A 22873-nucleotide genomic window follows, 5' to 3' on the forward strand; every position below is an offset into this window, starting at 1 on the left:
GTTTGAGCCATTGAAGTCCTCAAATTACGGTTTAAAGACTTCAAGGTGCAGAGAATCTTCCTGTAAGTGACCCATGTCCCACGCTGCAGAGGAAGGCGAAAAACCCCCAGGGGTTCTGCCAATCTGTCCAGGAGGAAAATGCCTTCCTGACCCCAAATATGGTGATGAGCTAAACCCTGAGCATGTGGGCAAGACTCAGCAGCCAGAAACCCAGGAAAGAATTCTCTGTAGTAGCTCAGATCCCACCCCATCTAACATCCCATCACAAGCCATTGGGCATATTTACCACTAGTAGTCAAAGACGAATTAATTGCCCAAATTAGGCTATCCCATTATACCTTCCCTTCCATAAACTTATCAAGCTTAGTCTTGAAGCCAGATATGTCTTTTGCCCCCACTACTCCCCTTGAAGGGCTGTTCCAGAACTTCACTCCTCTGATGGTAAGAAACCTTCATCTAATTTCAAGTCTAAACTTCCTGATAGCCAGTTTATATCCATTTGTTCTTGTGTCCACATTGGTACTGAGCTTAAATAATTCCTCTCCCTCCCTGGTATTTATTCCTCTGATATATTTCTAGAGAGCAATCATAGCTCCCCTCAGCACAGGCTAAGTACAGTTCTACTGCCCTTTACTCATACAATAAGAATAACAACATTTCATTACACCCCCGTGTGATTTGTAACCCATCCCCAGCCAAAATCTATCCCTTGGGCAACACAGCTCTGTTTGCTAGATACCTAGGTAGATTAGGTGTGAATGTAAATACAATCTGGTCCTGAAGCCTTTTCCCCCCAGACTAAGCTCATCACTAGCTGTTAGGGAGAGCTCATTTAGACTTTGCTTATAAATCATAATTTGAAATTATTAGGTTGGCCAACATCACCTCCCACAACTTACTTACAACACTCATGTTAATACACCCCAGAGTGATACCAGCCTTTTCCCCAGCTGCATCAATGGGTGACAGCCAGACAATGTCTGAATGAGTCCATTAAAGACCATTCACCCACCCCACCATTATTTAAAACAATTCAACTTTATTCTTTTCAAAACAAGAAATAAAAGCTAAATTCCCTCCCCTCCCCACCCCGCATCCAACACCCAGCTCGGCACAGCGCATTTCGGACTCATTCCAGGACACTGATGCTCCAACCACACACACGCCCCAGGGAAAGAGGAACAAGTTAAATCTGGTAGAAAAACACTCACAATCCATGAGAGAGGCATTTGCCTGGCCTCTTCTTCTCAGCAATGGGAAGACACTGACCCCTCTCCCCATCAGTCCTCTTGGGGCATCATTGGTAGTTCTTCGGAGTTCAAGGATGACTTCACCCAGCACTCGTAGGACATTTCCTCTCTCTCTCTGGGACTTGTGCAGTGAGTTCTCAGCCTCAGCTCTCTGGCTTGCAAGAGCAAACAGTGCCCTTTCAAAGTGTGACAGGTTAGACCCCCTTTTCGGGTGCCACGGGATGTGCTGGGGTCCCACTAAGTCCGCCTGTCTCACCAGCCTGGGTTTCCCTCACTCTGTGTTGCTGAGACCGGCTCTTAAGCCCCTTTCCAGCACACACACAAGTAGGGACACACCCAACTGTAGAATCACAGAGTCTGCAGTCAGCTCTCAGTGGGAGAACTCAGCTTGGGCAATGGCCACCACTCCTGTGCACACCCCCCTGGAGTGTAAACCAAAAATTATATTATCTTACGCTGAACAGAAATCCATATAGCATAAGCCATGAAAGTCGCCCGCTCCCATAAGGTGGAGGTAGATATGCACAGCTTTCTCCCTCCCCATGCCCCCAGTTATGAATTGAACAATCTGGGTTTTTGTATAAACAAGAAATACGTTTATTAACTACAAAAGGTAAATTTTAAGTGATTTTAAGGGCTAGCAAACAGACCAAAGCAGATTACTGAGCAAATAAAACAAAACACGCAAACTAAGCTTAGGTTTCAGAGTGGTAGCCGTGTTAGTCTGCGTCTTAACGTTTGTTCCCCCAGAGACCAGCACCCTGGAGGATTTGGGGAGGGGAGGAGTTACCAGCCCAAAGTAAGTGAGGAGACCAGCCCAGGGGCTGGTGGAAGATGTGGGGATGGAGACAGGCATCTAGAGTGAAGGTGGGGCCTGGCCTTAGTGTCCTTCTCCTCATCTCCATGGCAGGGGGATCCCGGCTGGGAGGGGAAGGGCAGGGGGATGGGGACTTCAACCAGGCAGAGGGAGCATCTGGAGGAATTTCTCTTTCTCCCTTCCCCAACCTGTGGCCCACCAGCTCAGCAGCCAGGGCTGCTGCAGGGAGGAGGGGTTCATGGCGGCTTTGCCACTTCTGCCTGGGATTTGCTTAGACCAGGCAGAGCCAGAGGGTCACGGACCAGCAGTTGTTCGGCTGCTGCTGTGTCCTCACCACAGTGATGGGCAGCTGGAACCTTGGGAGTCAAACACCCCTGATGTGTGTGGGAACGAGGAAATGGGTTTGTGACCATGGCTGGCTCCAGTCAGGGCACTCAAAGAATTTCCCGTCTCTGATGTTCAACATGTTAGCTCCACTTGGACTACATCCCACACTGAGAACCTCTCAGGTTTCTTCCCTGTGTGGATTTGTGGATGCCTGATATTCCAGGAGCACCAAATGAAGCTTCCCTGACATTCAAGGTCTCTCTGTTGTGTGGGTCACTGAAGTGTGAAGTCAAATTGAATCTTTTCCTGCAGTCAAGCTATTCCTAGGGTCTCTCACCCTTGTGGATTCTCTCATGTTTGGTCAGCGCTGAGCTCTTACTGAAGTTTTTCCCAAAGTCAAGGCATTTATAATGCATCTCTCCGATATGGATTCTCCCATGTTTAGTAAGGTATAAGCACCGACTGAATGTTTTCCCACACTCAAGGCATTTATAGGGTCTCTCTCCTATGTGCACTCCCTGGTGTACAAAAAGTTTTGATTTGTGTATGAAGCTTTTCCCACAGTTCAAGCATTTATGGGGTCTCTCATGTGGATTCTCTGATGACTAGTAAATTTTAATCTGTCAATGAACCTTTTCCGAGAGTCGAGGCATTTATAGGGTTTATCGCTTGTGTGAATTCTCTGATGCTTAATTAAATGTGAGTGCTTCATGAAAGTTTTCTGAGTGTCAAGGCATTAATACGGTCTCTCTCCAGTGTGCACTCTCTGGTGTATACTAAGTTTTGACTTCTGAAGGAAGCTTTTCCCACACTCCAGGCATTCATGAGGTTTCTCTCCTGTGTGGGTTTTCTGATGTGTATTAAGAGTTGATTTCACACTGAAACTTTTCCCACACTCCAGGCATTTATAGGGTTTTTCTCCTGTGTGAATTCTTCCATGTTTAGTAAGGGATGAACTTTTGCTGAAGCTTTTCCCACACTCAGGGCACGTATAGGGTCTCTCTCCCGTGTGCAGTCTCTGGTGTATAATAAGGCATGGTTTCCAGCTGAAGCTTTTCCCACAGTCTAAGCATGTATAGGGCTTCTCTCCTGTGTGGGTTCTGTGATGTGACATAAGATGTGACCTCTGACTAAAACTTTTCCCACACTCAAGGCATTTATGGGGTTTCTCTCCTGTGTGCACTCTCTGGTGTACAATAAGAACTAGCTTCCTACTGAAACTTTTCCCACAGTCTGAGCATTTATAGGGCTTCTCTCCTGTGTGGGTTCTGTGATGTGCCATAAGCTGTGAGCTCTGACTAAATCTTTTCCCACACTCACGGCATTCATAGGGTCTCTCTCCTGTGTGGGTTCTCTGATGTACAATAAAATTTGAGCTCTGACTAAAACTTTTGCCACATTCAAGGCATTTATAGGGTCTCTCGCCTGTGTGCAGTCTCTGGTGTGTAATAAAGTTTGACCTCTCATGGAAGCTCTTCCCACAGTCCAAGCATTCGTAGGGCTTCTCTCCTGTGTGGGTTCTCCAGTGCGTAAGAAGGTTTGCACTGAAATTAAATCTTTTCCCACACTCAAGGCATTTGTAGGGTTTCTCTTCATTGTGACTTGTCTGCAGGTCTGTGGTTTCCTTGGGATCCTTCCATCCTCCGCCACATTCAGTGGATTCATCCAGTTTCTTCCCAGGATAGTTTCCCAGTTGCATCTCTGATCTGTGTCGATCTCCCCAGGCATTTCCCTGCTCCAAGCACTGGGAAAAATTCCCTTCAGCTCTTCTCAAAAACCTCTCCTGTGCTTCCACTTGCTCAGGACCTTCCTGCTGCTGATTCTCCTCCTTGTTCTCACTCACTGTCCTATCACCTGCTGGGAGAGAGAGAATCCAGACAGGAGTCACTGCCTGTGCCGGGGGGAAAGGACAGAAAGGGGAATAGCAGAGGGAAAACACAACACAGTGACTGTTGGGGAGCTGGAGACATTGGATTCTGCCTCCACATCCCACCCCAACACTCCCAGGGAAGGAAAATGAGGTAGGAAATTCCCGACAGCTAACAGGATGGGTGGGAAGCCGTGACTGATCTTTGCTTTGATGCTACAACACCTGCTGACTGCAGCCCTGACATAGGTGAAATGGGGCAGAACTGAGGGCTCTCGCTCACAGCACATTTTGGGAGTCCCAGCTTTTTCCTTCACTGTCTGAATTTCCCTGACTCCTCACCTGTGTGGGTGCCTCTTGGGCTCCCCCTTTCCTTAGAGGCTTGACGATCCGGGACCCACGGCTCTTCCCCTCGTTCCAGCCGGGTGATCAGGTCAGGTTTGGGAATGGAAAATCCTGCTCAGGGAATGAAATCAGGCAAGCTCAGGACACATGGAGCATTGGTAGAGTATCTGTCACAAGGAACATTCCCTGAGATTAACCTGACACTACATGGGACTGTGGTAACTCAGACCCTGTGGGAGCAGCAGATATCTGAGGCCGCAGATTTATTGTTACCCCCTCATTAGGAAGTCTCAGATGCTCTGGGGGACTTGCTGACACACAAACAGCTCGGGTGTTAAACTCCTGCCTATTTCCCAGCCTGCAGAACCTAGAGCCCTCCCCACGGATGGAGCTAGTCCCAAGAGGGCAGGTGAACGGTGGTGAAGGAGAAGTAATACAGGCAGGACAATACTCTGGTTCTGACCCCTTAATAGCTGGAGAGATGGGGATGAATTACCCTGTCCATTAGGTTTCTCACTCCCCGATTCCCTTGAATGTGGCCACAGGACTCCCTTACCCAGCGAGGTCACCGTCTCGTAGTTCTCCCGCATGACGTCCCTGTAGAGGGCTCTCTGAGCGGGGTCCAGCAGAGCCCCCTGCCCCTGGGTGAAATACACAGCCACCTCCTCGAAGGTCACTGGCATCTGAAACAACAAGAGTCCCCCACTCAGCACCTGCTGCCCCAGCCACAGTCCCACCAATCATGGCAGAGGAGGCCCAGAGAAGCAGAATCCCACCCCCACCCTGCTCAGAGCAGCCAGGCGGCTTCAGGGGCTGAGAAGAAGGTGAGAGCTCCTTGTCCCCCCAGCACACGGAGCAGGGCAGGGTCTTCTCATTTCCCACACGCCTGCCAGCTACAGGCTGATCCGGGAAGCAGAGCTCTGAGCCGGGGACAGGGACAGGAATCCCAACAGCTTCCCTGCGTATTTCACAGCAGCCTCTGGCCAGTGGGGTCAGGCTCCAGCCCTGGGAGTCTGCTCAGTTTTCCCAGCCCTGCCCAGGGGGGTGTTTCCTGTATGAGAAATGGGGGAATGTTCCCTCCTTCCCACATGCCAATGGGCCTGTTCAGAAAATCAGGCTCCAAACTGAATGTGTCCCAGAAGATTTATCACACCCTGTCCCCTCCCTGCCTCCACCTGTGTGTTTCCTGCCCTTCCCCCTCTACAGCAAACCCCCCTGCAGCTCCCTGAAAATCCCCTACCTGAGCTGGCTCCATCACGGCCATTTCCCTTCCCTGTCCCCTGGAAGATGATCTGGAGCGAAACATGGCTCTGATTCCTCAGCCTGTCGGGGCAAGGAGGACAGGGAGGTTTCAGAAGGGGCTTGAGTCCATTTCACACCCCGATTCCCCCCAGGCTCTCTCCCTGCAGACAGATGCTCTGAACTCTGCCACGCTGGGAAAACCCTCAGTCACTTTATTACAACACAGACCCGGCCCCTCCCACCAGCACTGAACCCTCTGAGACACTTTTAAACCCCCGCAGGGACAGAGTCACTAAGACAAATGCTAGAAAAGAGCAGAATCAAAGGAGCCACTTTGTGGGATTCCTCTTGATATTGGCCCCAAGGGCAGCGCCTCCCCCCAGCAGCTGAGGCAGAACCTGGGTTTTCCTCTGTCAGCTCCTCCCCTTGTTCCCAGGAGAGTCAGTCGGCCCAGGGGGTGCAGGGAATGGATCCGGGCAGGGCTGGGAGCTGGGAACCTCCCTCCCCACTTCTTGCTCCTGCTGCCCCTTTCGGTCTCACCCCTCCCCTTCCTGTCTCCTTCCCTCCCCCTCTGCCTGGGAGAACTGGGGACTGTCCCGTTCCCAGGGCGTTGGCTCTTCAGTGTGAGCCTGGCTGTGTCACTGGGGGCAGCAGTTCGGGGAGGCAGGCACAGGGGGAGCCCCTCCCCCCCGGTACAAACTCACCAGCAGGTCCTTGAACGGGGCCCTTTGTGCAGAGTCACTGTCCTGCCCGGCCCCACCCCTTCCCCCCGGGTCTCCCCATCCCCTGCAGAGCCTGGGCTGCCCCAGGACTGTCAAAAGTCCCCACCTGGGCTGGGCACGGAGTGGGGTAATGAAGGTCTGTCCCTGGCACAGACCCCGTTGAGGGAGCAGCAGTTGCTCAGTCTGGGCACCAGATCACACTGCAGGAGGCAGCATCAACTGACCCAGGGAGCTCAATTAACTCCCAAGCGCTAATATCATGGGTAAGTCTCCCTTAGAGTCACGGATATTTTTTTTAAAACACATGGACACATCACAGGCTGTAAACAAAACTTCGTGGCTCGCGACCTGTCCATGACTTGTACTATACCCTGGAAAAACCTTGGGGGTGCCAGAGGTGCTTGTGGGGGAGGCCATGGATGCTGCAGGGGATGCAGGTGGTCATAGGGTGGCCCGGGGGCTCTGTGGGTGCTCAGGAGGTTGATCTGGGGGGTGCTCAGGTGGGAGCAGCCCAGGACGCCCACTGGTGCTGTGGGGCAGGACTGGCAAGGCTCCCAGGCTTCCTACCCAGCTTCTCAGAAGCGGCAACATCTCCCTCCCTAAACTTCTAGCTTCCATGAGCTCCTGTGACAAACTCGCAGCCTTAATCATGAGCAGACAGAGACAGTCACCAACCTCCTCTGCCTTAGCAATAACCTGCCACCCAACCCCTTATGAGGACAATTCAGCAGCTGCGGATTTCATTTGCCCACCTGGACTCACACCAGAACAGAACCAGAGAACCAGGTCGAACCGATCTGCTTAACTGAACTGGAACCAGACTTAAAACATCATTTTTCCTCTTTCTCAGTGAACCTGAATCTGAATCGAACTCAGGGAAAAACGGCTGCCAGTTGAAATAAAGTTTCAGCAATTTTTCAGCTTAATATTTGACAAAATAAAATAAAACCTACTCTGATCTCACTCATTATAAAACAAGACACCAAAACAACCCCCAGGCGTGTGATCGCTACCGGAAAGGCCTGTCCCAGTAGGAGAAGAGAAGGGGGCAGCCCACAGGAGCAGGGAGGGCGGGGAGAGAAGTGGGGGCTCCCTGTCCCAGAAGTTAACATGAACTCTTCAAGGCCAAGGAAAAAGGCTGCTCAATTCTTCTTCCCCTTAGACAGGCCTCCTCTCACCCACCCCCACCCATGGGGGCAGCTCCTCCCTGCAACTGTCACAACCTGAGGCAGACCCCATGCCTCAAATTCAGTTCCCCACTGAAGCAAGCCGCAGGGCTCACTCCCAAACCCCTCTCCCCTTCTGGGGACTGCCTGGTAACTGAACCAGAACCGAACATGCCGACTGCCACTGAACCCGAACCAAACCCCAGTTCCACTCCTTGCAGCTCACAGTGACTCTGGCTGGACACGGAATCCTGTGCAGAAATCAGACCAGCCCCTGTTCAGTGCTGTCAGCCCAGGAATCAGACCCCGCCCCAAATAAGGAAATTGTCTTTGAACACAAATATGAAATCGGAAGCAGGGTGTGTGTGTGTGTGTGTGTGGATTTTGGGTGGACATTTGCCTGGTAAATTCTCAGCCCTTTGGGGTAAATCTCCTGCCCGCCCCTATCTCTGGGTGACCACCTTTTCTAAAGGCAAAAGTGGGACACATACAGGAGCCCCACCCCTCCTCTCCCCAAGGCCCCCCTGCTCCGCCTCTTCTCCCCGAGGCTCTGCCCCCTGGCCAGACCAAAAGCCGGGCCGTGATAACACCTGCACAGGGAGCCCAGGCCACTGCAGGGAGCTCCGGACCCTCCACTTGCCCTTGGCAGGAGGTTAGATTGCTGATTAGGGTGACCAGGTCTCTGATTTTGGACTGGACTGGAGCACCACTGACCGGGCCGTAGACTGTTCGGCTGGCAGGCTCCCAGTGGGAGAGCGAGCAGCAATGCCAGCTGCTCCATCCCTGCATCCAGGTCAGTTTCCCCATGTGGGTGCCAGAAGGGGATGCAGAGGGGGGTAGGAGTTGGGGTGAAGGGGGCACAATGTAGGGGTTAGCATGCAGGAGGGGACAAGGATTACGGACAAAGAGGGCTCAGCTCAGGGGTCGGGGTGAAGGGAGGATGGGGAGGCATTGGGGTGAGGGTGCTCCATGCCCACAGGTGCCAGGGCACCAAAATGCAAGTTTGCCCAGGGTGCCACTTTCCCTAAGACCAGCCCTGACAGGAGATTTGTAGTGTATTAAACTGCTTCGCGTAGGAATGTGCTACTGGTAGCAGTTACTGATACATAATGGATTTTAAGAAGCTGTTATTGTAGTAAACTGCTACCTGATGTAGCAAATGCCTACAGGTAGCAGTTTCTTGCACTATAATATATGTGAAATTGCTACTTGTAGAAATGTGTTATCTGTAGCAGTTATTTATACATATAGATTGTAAGAAACAGCTTTTGTAAAAAGCTCCTACTTCCCTCATAGGTCATGTTTTCTAGACCTTATATATTTTTTTCTCTTCTCTGAACTCTCTCCAATTTGTCCACATCTTTCTTGAAATGTGGTGCCCAGCACTGAACACAATATTCCAGCTGAGGCCTAATCAGCGCAGAGTAGAGCGGACATCCCAGAGTGATGTTCTGGTTTTTCTGCAGCAGCGTTACACTGTTCACTCATATTCAGCTTGTGATCCACTACAACTCCCAGATCCCTTTTTGCCGTACCCCTTCCTAGGCAGTCATTTCCCATTTTGTATGTGTGCAGCTTGTTATCATTCACAAACTTTGTACGTGTACTCTCTATGCCATTATCTCAATCATTGATTAAGATTTGGAATAGAAACTTATCCAGAACTGATCCCTGGGAAACCCCACTCGTTATGCCCTTTCAGCCCGACTTAGCCCTTTCAGCCTGTGAATCAGACAACTACTGTCAGAACTGTTTTCCAACTAGTTTTGCACCCATCTTATTATAGCTCCATCTAGGTTGCATTTCCATAGTTTGTTTATGAGAAGGTCACAGGAGACAGTATAAAAAACCTTACTAAAGGCAAGATAGCGCAGGTCGACCACTTCCCCCCGTCCACAAGGCTTGTTACCCTGTTAAAGAAAGCTGGCAGTTTGGTTTTACATGTGAGACTGCTTGAATTAGCTACATCAGATGTCCTTTTTTTTAAGCAAAGTAGGATCTGTCACCGCTGCAGGTAGCCAGGTCCTACAGATAGCATTTTCATACACATATATGTGTAAGAAACGGCAATCTGTAGGGATGTGCTACCTACAACACCGCAATCTGATGAAGCTAATTCCTACAGAGAGCAGTTCTAATTTTCCGCAAAAATTACAATCGATTTTTTTCCAGGGAGAAAGACATTATAGAAGATAGTATACTCCCTTTATTGAATATTTGAGAATCAAGCTGTACACAACGGCATGGGGAAAACACTAAGGGCTAGACTGAGAGGCAAAATAACAGTTGCAGAAATGCCGTCCCCATTGGTGGATTGACTCAAAACAAAGTTTTGACACTAGGCCAGAAATTCAGTCAGCTCTCAAATGAGAAGAAAAAATTAATTTAAAAAATTCAGGGAATCCCAGCAGCAGATAAGACAACTTGGGAAACTGCTAGGAGACTCTGTGCAATCAGATACAGTGATAAGGGATTCTTTGTTTCTGAGGGGATCTGTGTAAAATGTTTCACTGAATTAAAAATCAGGGATTATCTACACTGGCAAGTTAAAGTGCTCTAACTTGCTGGCTATGGGGTGTGAAAAATCACACACACCCCTGCCCCGAGCGCAAGTTTGAGTGATTTAAAGCGCTACTGTGGACAGGGTTGGCTCCCAGTGCTCGGCGCTAATCCCTTCATTGAGGTGGACTACCAGGAGCACTGGCACCCGCGGCAGCGCTTTGAACTTTGTTGTGTAGACATAGCCTCAGTAGGTTAGATCAGACAAAGAGGAGTTGCATTGTCTAGGCATTGGGATGCCTGTGCCTTTAAGAACCCAGCCCTGGGAAGCCCATGCTGAGAGGTGCTGTCTGTGAGAGAGGAAATAAAAAAAGCCCCTTCCCCATTTTTGCAAACACTGGGGTCTCAGTCCCACTGAGGTAACTGTTACCCCCTCTGCCAGCACCTCACTCATGGGCTTAACTCCACCTCCTCCCCCCATTCCTGATTTTCCCTTTAGCCCCTCTCCTAACGCTGCCTCCAGCTGCTTGACCCCCCTGACCAGTCCATTTCCGCCCCCTGCTCAGACCCTGGCCACCCCCGTGCTCCGATTCGCCCCCTTTTAACCCCTGTCAATAGCAGTCAGCAGATTTCTACAGCTAATAGGGCAGAGTGAAGGGCAGCGGCTTCAGCAGATGTTACTGAGCATGCTCACTACACACATGGCTAGGGAGAGCTCAGTACTAGACTACACCGGCCCCCAGGGCAGGTGGAGGGTCTGGGACTCCCCACTACAGCCTGGGCAGCTCTTGTTATGGCCCAGATCTAGCTTCTGGCTGGCCAGGAGCTTCGGGGAGGGGGGTCATGGAAAAGGGGCGCTAAGCCCCCCCTCAATCCCAGCTCCGGGGAACAGCCTGGCGCTGCCCCTGAGCCTCGGGCAGGCACAGAGCCCTGCACCGGGAATCTGGGACAAATGGCGTCCCAGAGTCATTCGGCCCAGGACCGAGACTTGAACTCCGCATTTCAGGACTGTCCTGCCCGATTCGGGACAGACGGTCACCCTGGTTTGGCCATTTGTAGGGAAACAAATCCCTGCTGGGCAGGGCAGCCCCGTCACCCACCCTTACAGGGCCGGCTCCAGGCACCAGCCTATCAAGCACGTGCGTGGGGCGGCACCTTGGGAGGGGGGGGGAGCATCGGGGTTTGGTTTTGTTGTTTTTGGTTTGGCCTGGGGGGGCGGGGACTTGGGCGGTGCGACGGCGGCGCTCAGGGAGGGGCAGGGCGGGGCTCTTTTTTTTTGCTTGGGCCGCAAAAATTTTAAGAGCCGGGCCTGCTCCCTTACCCCATGGGGCGGGGAGCTGCCTTGTATCTTGTCCCTGCCCCCGGGCTCTCCCGTCCCCACATCCCCCCTTCCCCTCGCAGTGACCCCCCAACATCTTCCCTCCAGTCCAGCCTCCTTATTCCCCCAAAACGCCCCATCCTCCCTTCGGTGCAACCTGCCCCCTGTCCCCCCTCCGGCCCCCGACCTCACACTTCCCTGCCCCCCTCAATCCCCCCCGCCCCTCTTCAGTCCCCTTCCGGCTTCCCCCACACGTGTCTGTCCCACCCCCAGCACGGCCAGCAGGGCTCCCCCCGCCCCGCCCCCACCGGGGCTGGCGGCAGCTTTCCCGGGCCCCGGGCGGGAATCGCAGCCAGCTCCGCGGGGAGCAGCCCGGGGCCAAACCTCCCCCTGCAGCCCGGGGGTGCCGGGGGCAGGTCTCTCACCTTCCCTCCGAGCAGGGCCCCGGGGCAGGGGCCGGGCCGGGCTGGGGCTCTGCCCTGGGAGAGGCTCCTGGGAGCAGCGGGAAGGGCCCTGCTGGAGATTCCTCTCCCGGCTGCAGCCAGGGCTCCGGGCTCCCAGCACCAGCCGCCCCCCGGGGCTCGGGGATCTCGCCAGGAGCCTGGGAGCCAGAGTCACCGCAGCGGCTGCGAGTCACTTCCTGCGGCCGGGACGCAGCGAGCCCGGCCATTGCTCCCAGCCAGCGGCTCCTGGGTCCTAGCGATCAACCGACGCGTGGAGCCCCCTCCTGCCCCAGCGCTATGTAGGTGCCCTGCCTAGAAGCTGCAGGATCAGTGGGGGGACAGAAGGGAGCCGGGCAGATCCCGGGGCGGGGGGAGAAGGGAGGTTTCTATGGAGACTCGGGTTGTTCCAGAGAATCCAGGGGTGATGGCGAGTCAGCGACGCTCTGGTAACAGACGGGCACAGGGAGCAGGTGGGCAGAGCTGGGCTCTTGTCTCCACACCACACTCACTGGTTACCAGCCCTGGGCCGGAGCTCCCGGCTCTGCTCCCCTCGCTCCGTCATGGAGCTGTCAGAGCTTTGCCACTGGATTCTGCCGTTACTTGTAGGTCCAGATGAACCCAGCCCTGGGCTTTATTTAAAATCCCTTCATGTCTGCCCCCCTCCCAGGGATCCCCTCTGCCCATCTCCCAGCTGGTTCTCCCCTGTGGACACCGACTGCAGCTCCCCGTCGGGCACCTGGATGTCAGGAGCAAATCTCCTGGTGCTCTGGGTCAGGGACTGGTGCTCTGCCCACTCAGGATAGTCCCCTATTCCCCCCTCATAGTTTTCCAGTTGTCACCAACATCATCCACCTTCTCCTGATGGCCACCTAGAAACTTCCCTGAAACGTTGGAATTGGTCAAATGCAGCCACCAAAATAGACCAGTGCCACCAAGTTAAGTGCAGGGCCTCATTTTGCTAGGCTGAGCCCGGGGCTGGAGCCCAAAGCCCCATGGTTGGAGCCTGCCACGTGCCACCTGCCACCCCAGGGCTGAAGCCAGAAACCGGAGCCCCACTGCCCCTGACAAGATGGGAACTCACACCGGCTGCCTGATCCTCTGGCGTTTGTGGCTCCAGAAAGCGGCTGGTCGCAACCCCTGCGGGAGGGGGCAGCTGCTTTGCACCCCCCACCCCATCACAGCCCAGGAGGCTGTGGCAGCAAGAAAAGCCCTGGTGGCCAAATTTGAGAAATGTTGCTTGAGTGTATCTGGCCGGCAGCAGCTGTTAGTGGAGCTCAAAAAAAAAAAAAAAAAAAAAAAAAAAAGCCTCCCCCAGCTCCCTGGAAGCTCTGGCAGCTCTGGTCTGAGCCTTGGGAGAAGGCCAGGGGAGGACTGGGCTGTGGTGGCCCTGCCTGTGCTCTGCCTCTTCCCCTCCCGGCTTCAGGACCCTTCCCTGAGACCCCCACACCCTGCACTCTGCCTGGTGAGTCCCTCCTCCACTCCACCTCCACCTGCCAGAGGTTCCCGCTGCTCACTGTATTCCTCCTCTGGACAGCCTGGCAGGCGGCTCGGCTGGCTCGGGCTGCTCTTATTGGAAGTTCCAGGAGGCGGGCGGGTGCCTCCATCAGCCTTGCGGGAGGAACCACTGGACCCTGGGACTCAGTTGAGTTCAGGGGACAACTAAGAGATAACAGGGATGGGAGTGGGGGGGCAAAGGTTCAGAACTAGGGATCTAGAGCAGAGGGGGACACCAGGAGGACCCCGAACAGCACCCACTGCTCCTCAAAGCTGTCTAGGGAGCCAGCAGGCACTGCCCAGAGGAACTCTGCCTGGATGCGTGAGACAAGGGAGTAACTGAAATAGGCCCCGCAGTCGCAGAGCGCCCCCTCATCCAGCATCTTCCCCCTGGGATTGTAAATGACCACTTTGGCCAGTGGCAGGAGGACATTGATGAGGTCTCATGACTTAATGCGGCTATGGACAGGCTGTGAATACATAAAGAGGTGTGGGGTAAAGTGCAGCCGGAACCTCAAGAAGAGGTTCTGGAGGAGCTGGAATAAGGGCTGGAACCTGGCACATTCTAGACAGGCCTGCGCCAGGTTCTCCCTCATGCCGCAAAGGGGACAGGGGTTGGGAATGGGGGTGAACTGTTCCAGCTACACACCCATGCTTATGGCTCCATGAAGGAGCCTCCAACTGATATTCACGGTGGGCCGTGGGACCAGGCTGGACTATAGGCTGGCTCACCGGGGTTCCTCACCCTCTACAGGTGGTAGAAAGTCCCAACACCTGGTATCCAGGCAGGACACAAGGGTGAGGAAGTGAAAGGTGTGGAGCATGAGCTTGTAAAGTTGTTCCCTTGGCGTTGTTCTGAAGCGAACCAGCTGCAGGATACGCAGACAGATCAAGTTATGGAGGAGAGGGGGCTCACAGGACAAGGACTCAATGAAAAAGTCCGGAGGGCCCGGGGTGAGGGGCGGGCAGGGAGCATATTCTCCCAGGACCTGCTCAAGGAATTCCTGAGGTGGGTGATAAGACTGCCCCCACTTCCTTGAGTATGCACAGGGGGGTCTGAAGTGTGGAGAGCCCAATGCAATGACCGAGCGCTCAGGTATCCACATATCTCCCTGTTAGTTGCAGATAAGACAGAAGAGTCACATTCATACTCGCTCTGAGGCTGGGTTATGACATCACCGTGAGTAAACATATCTCTCATGATCAAACAGCAGAGCAACATTGTTATGAACTGGACTTCCAAGATGATACAGTTTTTACTGTTCTTCCATTGCTTTTTTGATTTGGAGCTTAAGCCTGGCAGTTTCTTGTTGCAGCTGGTGAACCCTCTGCTCAGCAGCCAGCCGTTCCATACACATCCTGTCAGGTTCTCTGGCTCTTTCTTCATCTTGCTTGGCTCTTGCTTTGGCTTCTTTTTCCAGCTGGGCCAAGACTCGCTTCTCTTGCGTTCTATTGAAACCTTCCTTGCCACACTTTGTACCAGATCTGTTGCAATTATATAACAGGAGTAGCAACAATGATCTACATAGACGCATTTTATCAGGTAAAGTCACACGGTTAAATCTTAGTATTTGTTGATAAACTACTGTTTGTTTTCACTAAAAATATATCTCAGTGTTGTGAGGTTATATTGGGGCTGATCCTCAAATGAATCAAACAAGCTGGTATTGTCCCTTTGGGGACGGCTTACGTGAGAATTTCTGAGTGTCCAGTGGAGAGGGGCTGGACACTGCAGAAGGACAATAATGGTTTGCACTCAGGGTCTGGTTGGGAAGCATGGCCTAGTGGTCACAGCCACAACCCTGGACTGCCAAGGGGGTCATGGGAAGGGAAGCCTGGGCCTTCCCACTCTACTGGGCTCTGACCCAGGGCCCTTTTAGCTACCAGTAACCTGGCAAGCAAGACTACTTAAGTCTGTCCTCCCTGGGCCTCTTCCTCTCATCTCCCACCCTGGGGTCACCTCAGTCCAAGGCTGTCGCCTCATGGGAAAATCCAAATCCCAAGGAAGCAAGAGGGACTCACCACTGTCCAGGGCCACAGAATACTTCCCTCTCTGCGTGTCTATGCGGAGGGTCCCTTTAGGCAGCTGTATCAGAGACTTTAGGTTTCATGGTGCTCTGCTCATCTTCAGCACTGCTCCCAACTGAACTAATTCGCTGCCTTTTAATTCCTCCAGCAGATGGAGCATTTGCTGCAGGTGTGGCGGGGCAGAGCTGGCTAAGCCCAAAACGAGCCCTTAAGCCCTTGTTGCTCAGTGTGGGGCTGGTGCACCCCATCCCAAGGACACTTCAGAAGAGCTCAAGGAAGAGGCTGCACCTAGTGTTAACCTGCAAGGCAGAGTAAGGACTGGCAGAGCCCTGGGGAGTTTGTGTGGGGAGCTAAAGGCTGGAGGTGACAGGGAACTGACACCCAGCTAAGCAGCAGCACGTCCCCCTGGCACTGAGGCAGGGGGGTAACAAGGAGATTCACAGTCCAGGGCACCCTGAGAAAATGTCACAGCCGGAACCTGCAGTGTGTGGAGCTCGGGGATGGTGAAATAACAGCTCCAAGGGGCTTAAAAAAACAAAAACAAACAAACAAGAAAACCCAACTCCAATGGTGGGGATTCCACAAGCTCCCTTGCAAGCTATTCCAGAGCTCAAATACCCTCCTGGTTAGAAAGTTTTGGTAATCTCTACTCTAAATCTCCCCTGCAGCTTAACACTTTAGGGTCCTCCCTTCAGTGGCCATGGAGCACAACTGCTCCCCAGTCTCTGTATAACAGCTCTTAGCATGGCTGCAGATTATCCCCACTCTGCTTTTATCAAGACTAGTAGACACACTTCTTTTAACCTTCCTTCACAGGACGGGTTTTCTAAACTTCTGTTCATTTTCTGTTGCTCTCCTTGGGACTCAAACCAATTTCTCCTCATCTTTCCTAAAGTGTGCGGGGCCCAGAACTGGACACAGGACTCCAGCTGAGGCCTCCCCAGGGCCGAGCATGGTGGGACACCGACCTCCTACAACACTCACGTTAATACAGACAAAACAATACCAGCCTTTTCCCCAGCTGCATCGAAGAGTGACAGCCAGACAGCATCTGAGTAAGTCCATTAAAGACCATTCTCCCTCCCCCGATTATTCAAGACAAGGGACATTGGGAGTTTGAGAAATTAAATTCTACTTTATTCTTTTGAAAGCAAGAAATAAAAGCTAAATTCTGTCCCCCCGCTCCCCAGTCCAATGCCCAGCTCGGCACGGTGCATTTTAGCCCCATCCCAGCACACTGGTGCTCCAGCCACACACGTGCCCCAGGGAAAGAGGAACAAGTTAAAGCTGGTAGAAAAGCGCTAACAATCCATGAGAGAGGCATTTGCCCGGCCTCCTCCTCTCAGCAACGGGGAGTCGCCGACCCCTCTCCACATCAATCCTCTTGGGGCATCACTGGTAGCCCTTCGGAGTTCAAGGATGACTCCACCCAGCACTCATAGGACATTTCCTCTCTCTCTGGGACTTGTGCAGTGAGTTCACAGTTCTCAGCCTCAGCTCTCTGGCTCGCAAGACCAAACAGTGCCCTTTCAAGGCCCAGGACACCGACCAACCCAACCACCCTCTCCCCCTCCTGACTGTATCTCACATCTCTGCAGGGATCAGGCAGTCACTTCCTTCCCCATTTCAGTCCGATTCCTGGAGTGTGTATCCAGCACTCACCCTCAGTGCTTTGCTGACAGACACTGGTCATTTTCACTATTCAAAGAAGCAGCAAATCTGATGTGAAAAGAAAATCAGTAAGGACTATTGTGGCAAATTATCATTTCTCTTTTGAAGTCCCCAAGAAATCTGAACTAGGTCCTTTAAAACTTATTTATTATCAAAATACGTGACAGAACAGACTTCACCTAAAAGAGAAAAACCCACACTCCAGGGTGGGCTATAAACCACTTTCCTGTTCATGAAGTGAAATCCCAGAGAATTTTGAAAGTCAAAATCTGGGGAACAAATTTGCCCGTTTCCTGCTGAACAGGCTAAAGCTCCTTTCCTCAGCACCGCCGCATTATTTGGCTGGTTATTGACAAAAGCTTTAGCATCCTAGTCATAAAAGAAAGAGGAAAAAAAGACAAACCACCAAAAACTTCCTATCTACAAATGATCTGGATTTGGCTGGAAAAACTCCAGATGCCACTTTACCAATAGCTGGAGGCTGCGCTTGAAGCTCGAACTGTGCTTTGGGTTCATTTCAATTCCCGCTTCAGGAATGGGCATTTTCTTCTCCAGCCCTCAGGGGCCTGATTGAGGATCAAAGAAATCAAAGCCTGTTTCCTAAGCATGGTGGGCAAAGGACACTGTGGTAAATGACACACGTGAAGGTGGAGGGGTAGAAAGGGAAAAGGTTAAACCCTCCTCGGCTTGGGCAGAGGCTGCTCTGTGAGAGAAGATGTGTGAGCTTGATGGGGGCGGGAGGGAATCCCCCGGACTCACCCCGTCCCCTCAAATAACACAGAAGTTAAAACACCACATTATTTTGCTATTCCTGCTCCAGCTCTTTTAGACTCTATTGAATGCTGGCGGATAAGGGAAAAACAGCACAAAAAGTGAAATGCTTTTCAGCAGAACCTGGAGCAGTGTGAGGCTGTCTGGGCATGAGACAATCTCACTGCGAAGGGGGGACTTAGTGACTCTAACAATCACTTTGCTAATGGGGGATTGGAATAAACTGCTCAGGGCCAGTCTAGACTAGAAAAAGGGGTGGAGGAACAAAGGAGACGCACCAGCTAATCCCAACCACTTCTCCTGCCCTAGACAGACGCTTGGAGGCTGATATTATCACTCCCCATTTATTCCCTCTCGGGAAGGTACAGATTTGTCTCTGGCCACCCCGCAAGCTGCTGGCAGAGTTGGGAACAGAGCTTATGTCTCCTGAGTCCCAGGCCAGTGCTCTATCCACTAGGCAACGCTGCTTCCCTCTCACAGGCTGATGCTGCAGTAGCAGAGGTGGGAAATCCAGACTTCCAACAAAAGGCCCTGTATGAATCAGTCTCTCCTAATGGTGCTGTCTGAATGCAGCAGGGGCACGGAGAAGGGGCAGAGGGGGTGAGTGATGAGGCAGCACCTCTCTACCCCTGTTCTCTCCCTCCCCTCTTATCCCATCTTTTCCCACAGTCAAGCTATTCCTAGGGTCTCTCATCCTTGTGCATTCTCTGGTGTTTGGTGAGCTCTGAGCTCTTACTGAAGCTTTTCCCACAGTCAAGGCATTTATCAGGTCTCTCTCCTGTGTGGATTCTCCCATGTTTAGTAAGGTGTGGGCGCTGACTGAAAGTTTTCCCACAGTCCAAGCATTTATAGGGTCTGTCTCCTGTGTGGGTTCTCTTATGTGCAATAAGATTTGAGCTCTGACTAAAACTTTTGCCACATTCAAGGCATTTATAGGGTCTCTCTCCTGTGTGGGTTCTCTGATGTGTGATAAGCGCTGTGCTCCGAATAAAACTTTTCCCACATTTACAGCATTGAAAGGGTCTCTCTCCTGTGTGCACTCTCTGGTGTAGAATAAGTTGTGACTTCTCAATGAAGCTTTTCCCACACTCCAAGCATTCATACGGTCTCTCTCCTGTGTGCACTCTCTGGTGTAGAATAAGTTTTGACTTCTGAATGAAGCTTTTCCCGCAGTCTAAGCATTTATGGGGTCTCTCTCCTGTATGGATTCTCTGATGAACAGTAAGTTTTGTTCTGTCAACAAAACGTTTCCCACACTGAAGGCATTTATAATACGTCTCTCCGATGTGGATTCTCCCATGTTTAGTAAGGTTTGAGCGGTATCTGAAAGTTTTCCCACACTCGTGGCATTTATAGGGTCTTTCTCCCGTGTGGATTCTCCTATGGTTAGCAAGGGCTGAACTTGCAATAAAACTTTTCCCACACTCAAGGCATCCGTAGGGTCTCTCTCCTGTATGGGTTCGCTGATGTGTAATAAGTGTTGCACGCTGACTAAAATTTTTCCCACACTCACGGCATTTAAAGGGTTTCTCTCCCGTGTGCACTCTCTGGTGTACAACAAGCCTGGACTTGTGTATAAAGCTTTTCCCACAGGCAAAGCATTTATGAGGGCTCTCTCCTGTATGGATTCTCTGATGACTTGTAAGTTTTATTGTGTCAGGGAAACTTTTCCCACAGTCGAGGCATTTACAGGATTTGTCGCTTGTGTGGATACTCTGATGCTTAATAAGGTCTGAGCGCTTAATGAAAGTTTTCCCACAGTCAAGGCATTTATATGGTCTCTCTCCTGTATGTTCTCTCTGGTGTTCACTAAGCTTTGACTTCTGAATGAAGCTTTTCCCACAGTCAAAGCATTTATGGGGTCTCTCTCCTGTGTGGGTTTTCTGATGTGTATTAAGGGTTGATTTCACACTGAAACTTTTCCCACACTCCTGGCATTTATAGGGTCTTTCTCCTGTGTGGATTCTCCTATGTCTAGTAAGCGCTGAGTTCTCAATAAAACTTTTCCCACACTCAAGGCATCCATAGGGTCTCTCTCCTGTGTGGGTTCGCTGGTGTGTTATAAGCGCTGAGTTATGATTAAAACTTTTCCCACACTCACGGCATTTAAAGGGTCTCTCTCCTGTGTGGGTGATCTGATGTTTAATAAGCTCTGAGCTCCGAATAAAACCTTTCCCACACTCACAGCATATATAGGGTCTCTCTCCTGTGTGCACTCTCTGGTGTACAGTAAGCCTTGACTTCTGTATGAAGCTTTTGCCACAGTCAAAGCATTTATGGGGTCTCTCTCCTGTATGCATTCTCTGATGACTAGTAAGTTTTATTCTGTCAGTGAAACTTTTCCCACAGTCGAGGCATGTATAGGGTTTGTCGCTTGTGTGGATTCTCTGATGCTTAATAAGGTCTGAGCGCTTAATGAAAGTTTTCTCACACTCAAGGCATTTAAAGGATCTCTCTCCTGTGTGTACTCTCTGGTGTATAAGAAGACATAGCTTCCTACTGAAGCTTTTCCCACAGTCCAAGCATTTATAGGACTTCTCTCCTGTGTGGGTTCTGTGATGTGACATAAGCTGTGACCACTGCCTAAAACTTTTCCCACACTCAAAGCATATATAGGGTTTCTCTCCCGTGTGCAGTCTCTGGTGTACAGTAAGACATAGTTTCCTACTAAAGCTTTTCCCACAGTCCAAGCATTTATAGGGCTTCTCTCCTGTGTGGATTCTGTTATGTGACATAAGCTGTGACCTCGCATTAAATCTTTTCCCACAGTCAAGGCATTTGTAGAGTTTCTCTTCATTGTGACTTGTCTGCTGGACTGTGGTTTCCTTGGGATCCTTCCATTCTCTGCCACATTCAGTGGATTTATCCAGTTTCTTCTCGGGATAGTTTCCCAGCTGCATCTCTGATCCGTGTCGATCTCCCCAGGCATTTCCCTGTTCCAAGCCCTGGAAAAAATTCTCTTCAGCTTTTCTCAAAAACCCCTCCTGCGGTTCCACTTCCTCAGGACCTTCCTCCTGCTGATTCTCCTCCTTGTTCTCAATCACCATCCTATCACCTGCTGGGAGAGAGGGAATCCAGACAGGAGTCACTGCCTGTGCCAGGGAAAAAGGACAGAAAGGGGAATAGCAAAGAGGGAAAACACAACACAGTGACTGCTGGGGAGATGGAGACACTGGATTCTGCCTCCGCATCCCACCCCAACACTCCCAGGGAAGTAAAGTCAGGGAGGAAATTCCTGACAGTTCACAGGATGGGTGGGAAGCTGTGACTGATATTTGCCTTGATGATACGACATCTGCTGACTGCAGCCCTGATCTGGGTGAGACGGGGCAGAACTGAGGGCTCTCGATCATGGCACGTTTTGGGAGTCCCAGCTTTTTCCTTCACTTGACAGATGGTTCTGTCTCAGTTTCTCTGACTCCTCACCTGTGCAGGTGCCTCTCAGACTCCCACTTTCCTCAGAGGCCTGGAGATCCGGGACCCACGGCTCTTCCCCCCGTTCCAGCCGGACAATCAGGTCAGGTTTGGGAACGGGAAATCCTGCTCAGGAGGTGAAATCAGGCAAGGTCAGGGCGCATGGAGCATTGGTGGAGTATCTGCCACAAGGAACATTCCCTGAGATTAACCTGACCCTACATGGGACTGTGGTAACTCAGAGCCCTTGGGAGCAGCAGATATCTGAGGCCGTGGAGGTGTTGTTAACCCCTCATTAGGAGGTCTCAGGGTAGATGCTCTGGGGGACTTGCTGACACACACACACACAGCTCAGGTACTAAGCTCCTGCCTATTTCCAAGCCTGCAGCACCGAGAGCCCTCCCCACGGATGGAGCTAGTCCCAAGATGGCAGGTGAACGGTGTGTGAAGGAGAAATAATACAGGCAGGGCAATTCCCTGCTTCTAGCTCCTGGGCAGCTGGGGAGACGGGGATGAATTAGCCTGTCCGTTAGGTTTCTGACTCCCCTGTTCCCTTGAATGGGGTATGGAGATGCAAGTCTCTCTCATACTGGCATAGGGTCCGACTCAACCCCACCTCTGCCCCCGCCCCCACTCCACTTCCATGAGGCCCTGATCCATCCTAGCTCCCATTTCAACCACTTCCCCAAAGTCCCCACCCCAATTCCCCCCTCCCTGCCCTTATTCTAACTCCTGCCCCAAATCCCTGCCCCGACCCCACCTCCTGCCCTGAGTGCACCATCTTCCCGCTCCCTCTCCCGCCCCCCCTCCAAACATGCAAACAGCTGTTTGGCGCCGGCTGGACGGGAAACACTGCGAGGTAGGTGGAGGAGCGGGGACACTGTGCGCTCGGGGGAGAGGAGGAGGTAGGGCAGGGGAGCTTGGATGCTGTAGGGTACAGAGCACCCACTAATTTTTCCCTCTGGGTGCTCCAGCCCAGAAGCACCCACGGAGTCGGGGCCTATGCACACTGGAGCTGTGGACTATGTGACCCTCCTCCTCCCCCAATCTAACTGACCATGGAAGAACCTGACCAGAGTCAGATACTCAGACCCCACAGCTTCCAATAACCAACGGGTCGGGAATCCCTTACCCAGCGAGGTCACCGTCTCATGGTTCTCCTGCATGACATCCCTGTAGAGGGCTCTCTGAGCGGGGTCCAGCAGAGCCCCCTGCCCCTGCGTGAAATACACAGCCACCTCCTCGAAGGTCACCGGCATCTGAAACAACAAGAGTCCCCCACTCAGCGCCTGTTGCCCCAACCACAATCCCACTAATCATGGCGGAGGAGGCCCAGAGAAGCAGAATCCCACCCCCACCCTGCTCAGAGCACTCAGGAGGCTTCAGGAGGTGGGAGAAGGTCAGAGCTCCTTGTCCCCCCAGCACACAGAGCAGGGCAGGGTCTTCTCATTTCCCACACGCCTGCCAGCCACAGGCTAATGCGGGAAGCAGAGCTCTGA

General features: G+C 52.2%; 1 protein-coding gene and 1 pseudogene across 3 annotated transcripts; both read right to left on the bottom strand.

Annotated features, from left to right (window-relative positions):
- Window positions 1–1890: 1890 nt before the first annotated feature.
- LOC120383894 lies at window positions 1891–5215 on the bottom strand (annotated as a pseudogene).
- An 11407-nt stretch (window positions 5216–16622) lies between these two features.
- Window positions 16623–22556, bottom strand: LOC120383879 (zinc finger protein 850-like). 3 transcript variants are annotated; one of them, XM_039502179.1, is made up of 3 exons: window positions 22507–22556; window positions 21387–21500; window positions 16623–21015 (listed from the first exon to the last, which is right to left on the bottom strand). In XM_039502179.1, the coding sequence occupies exons 1-3, from the start codon at window positions 22538–22540 to the stop codon at window positions 18641–18643; spliced, it is 2523 nt and encodes an 840-aa protein (XP_039358113.1). In that variant the 5' UTR covers window positions 22541–22556; the 3' UTR covers window positions 16623–18640. The 3 variants fall into 3 exon arrangements, with proteins under 3 accessions (XP_039358113.1, XP_039358112.1, XP_039358114.1); XM_039502178.1 differs by having other exon boundaries at window positions 16624–21018; XM_039502180.1 differs by lacking the exon at window positions 22507–22556 and having other exon boundaries at window positions 16624–21052; window positions 21387–21493.
- Window positions 22557–22873: the final 317 nt, after the last annotated feature.

Source organism: Mauremys reevesii, linkage group 15, assembly GCF_016161935.1.
Source record: "Mauremys reevesii isolate NIE-2019 linkage group 15, ASM1616193v1, whole genome shotgun sequence".
Classification (NCBI taxonomy): domain Eukaryota; kingdom Metazoa; phylum Chordata; order Testudines; family Geoemydidae; genus Mauremys; species Mauremys reevesii.

What these genes read in the sequence shown, in the direction of transcription:
- LOC120383879 (XM_039502178.1), bottom strand. Translation starts at nt 22,540, where the DNA reads ATGCAGGAGAACCATGAGACGGTGACCTCGCTGG. An exon ending in TGAGACGGTGACCTCGCTGG is followed by an intron (nt 21,501 to 22,506) that starts GTAAGGGATTCC and finishes CCTCCTGAGCAG; the next exon opens with GATTTCCCGTTCCCAAACCT. An exon ending in TCTGAGAGGCACCTGCACAG is followed by an intron (nt 21,019 to 21,386) that starts GTGAGGAGTCAG and finishes CCTCTCTCCCAG; the next exon opens with CAGGTGATAGGATGGTGATT.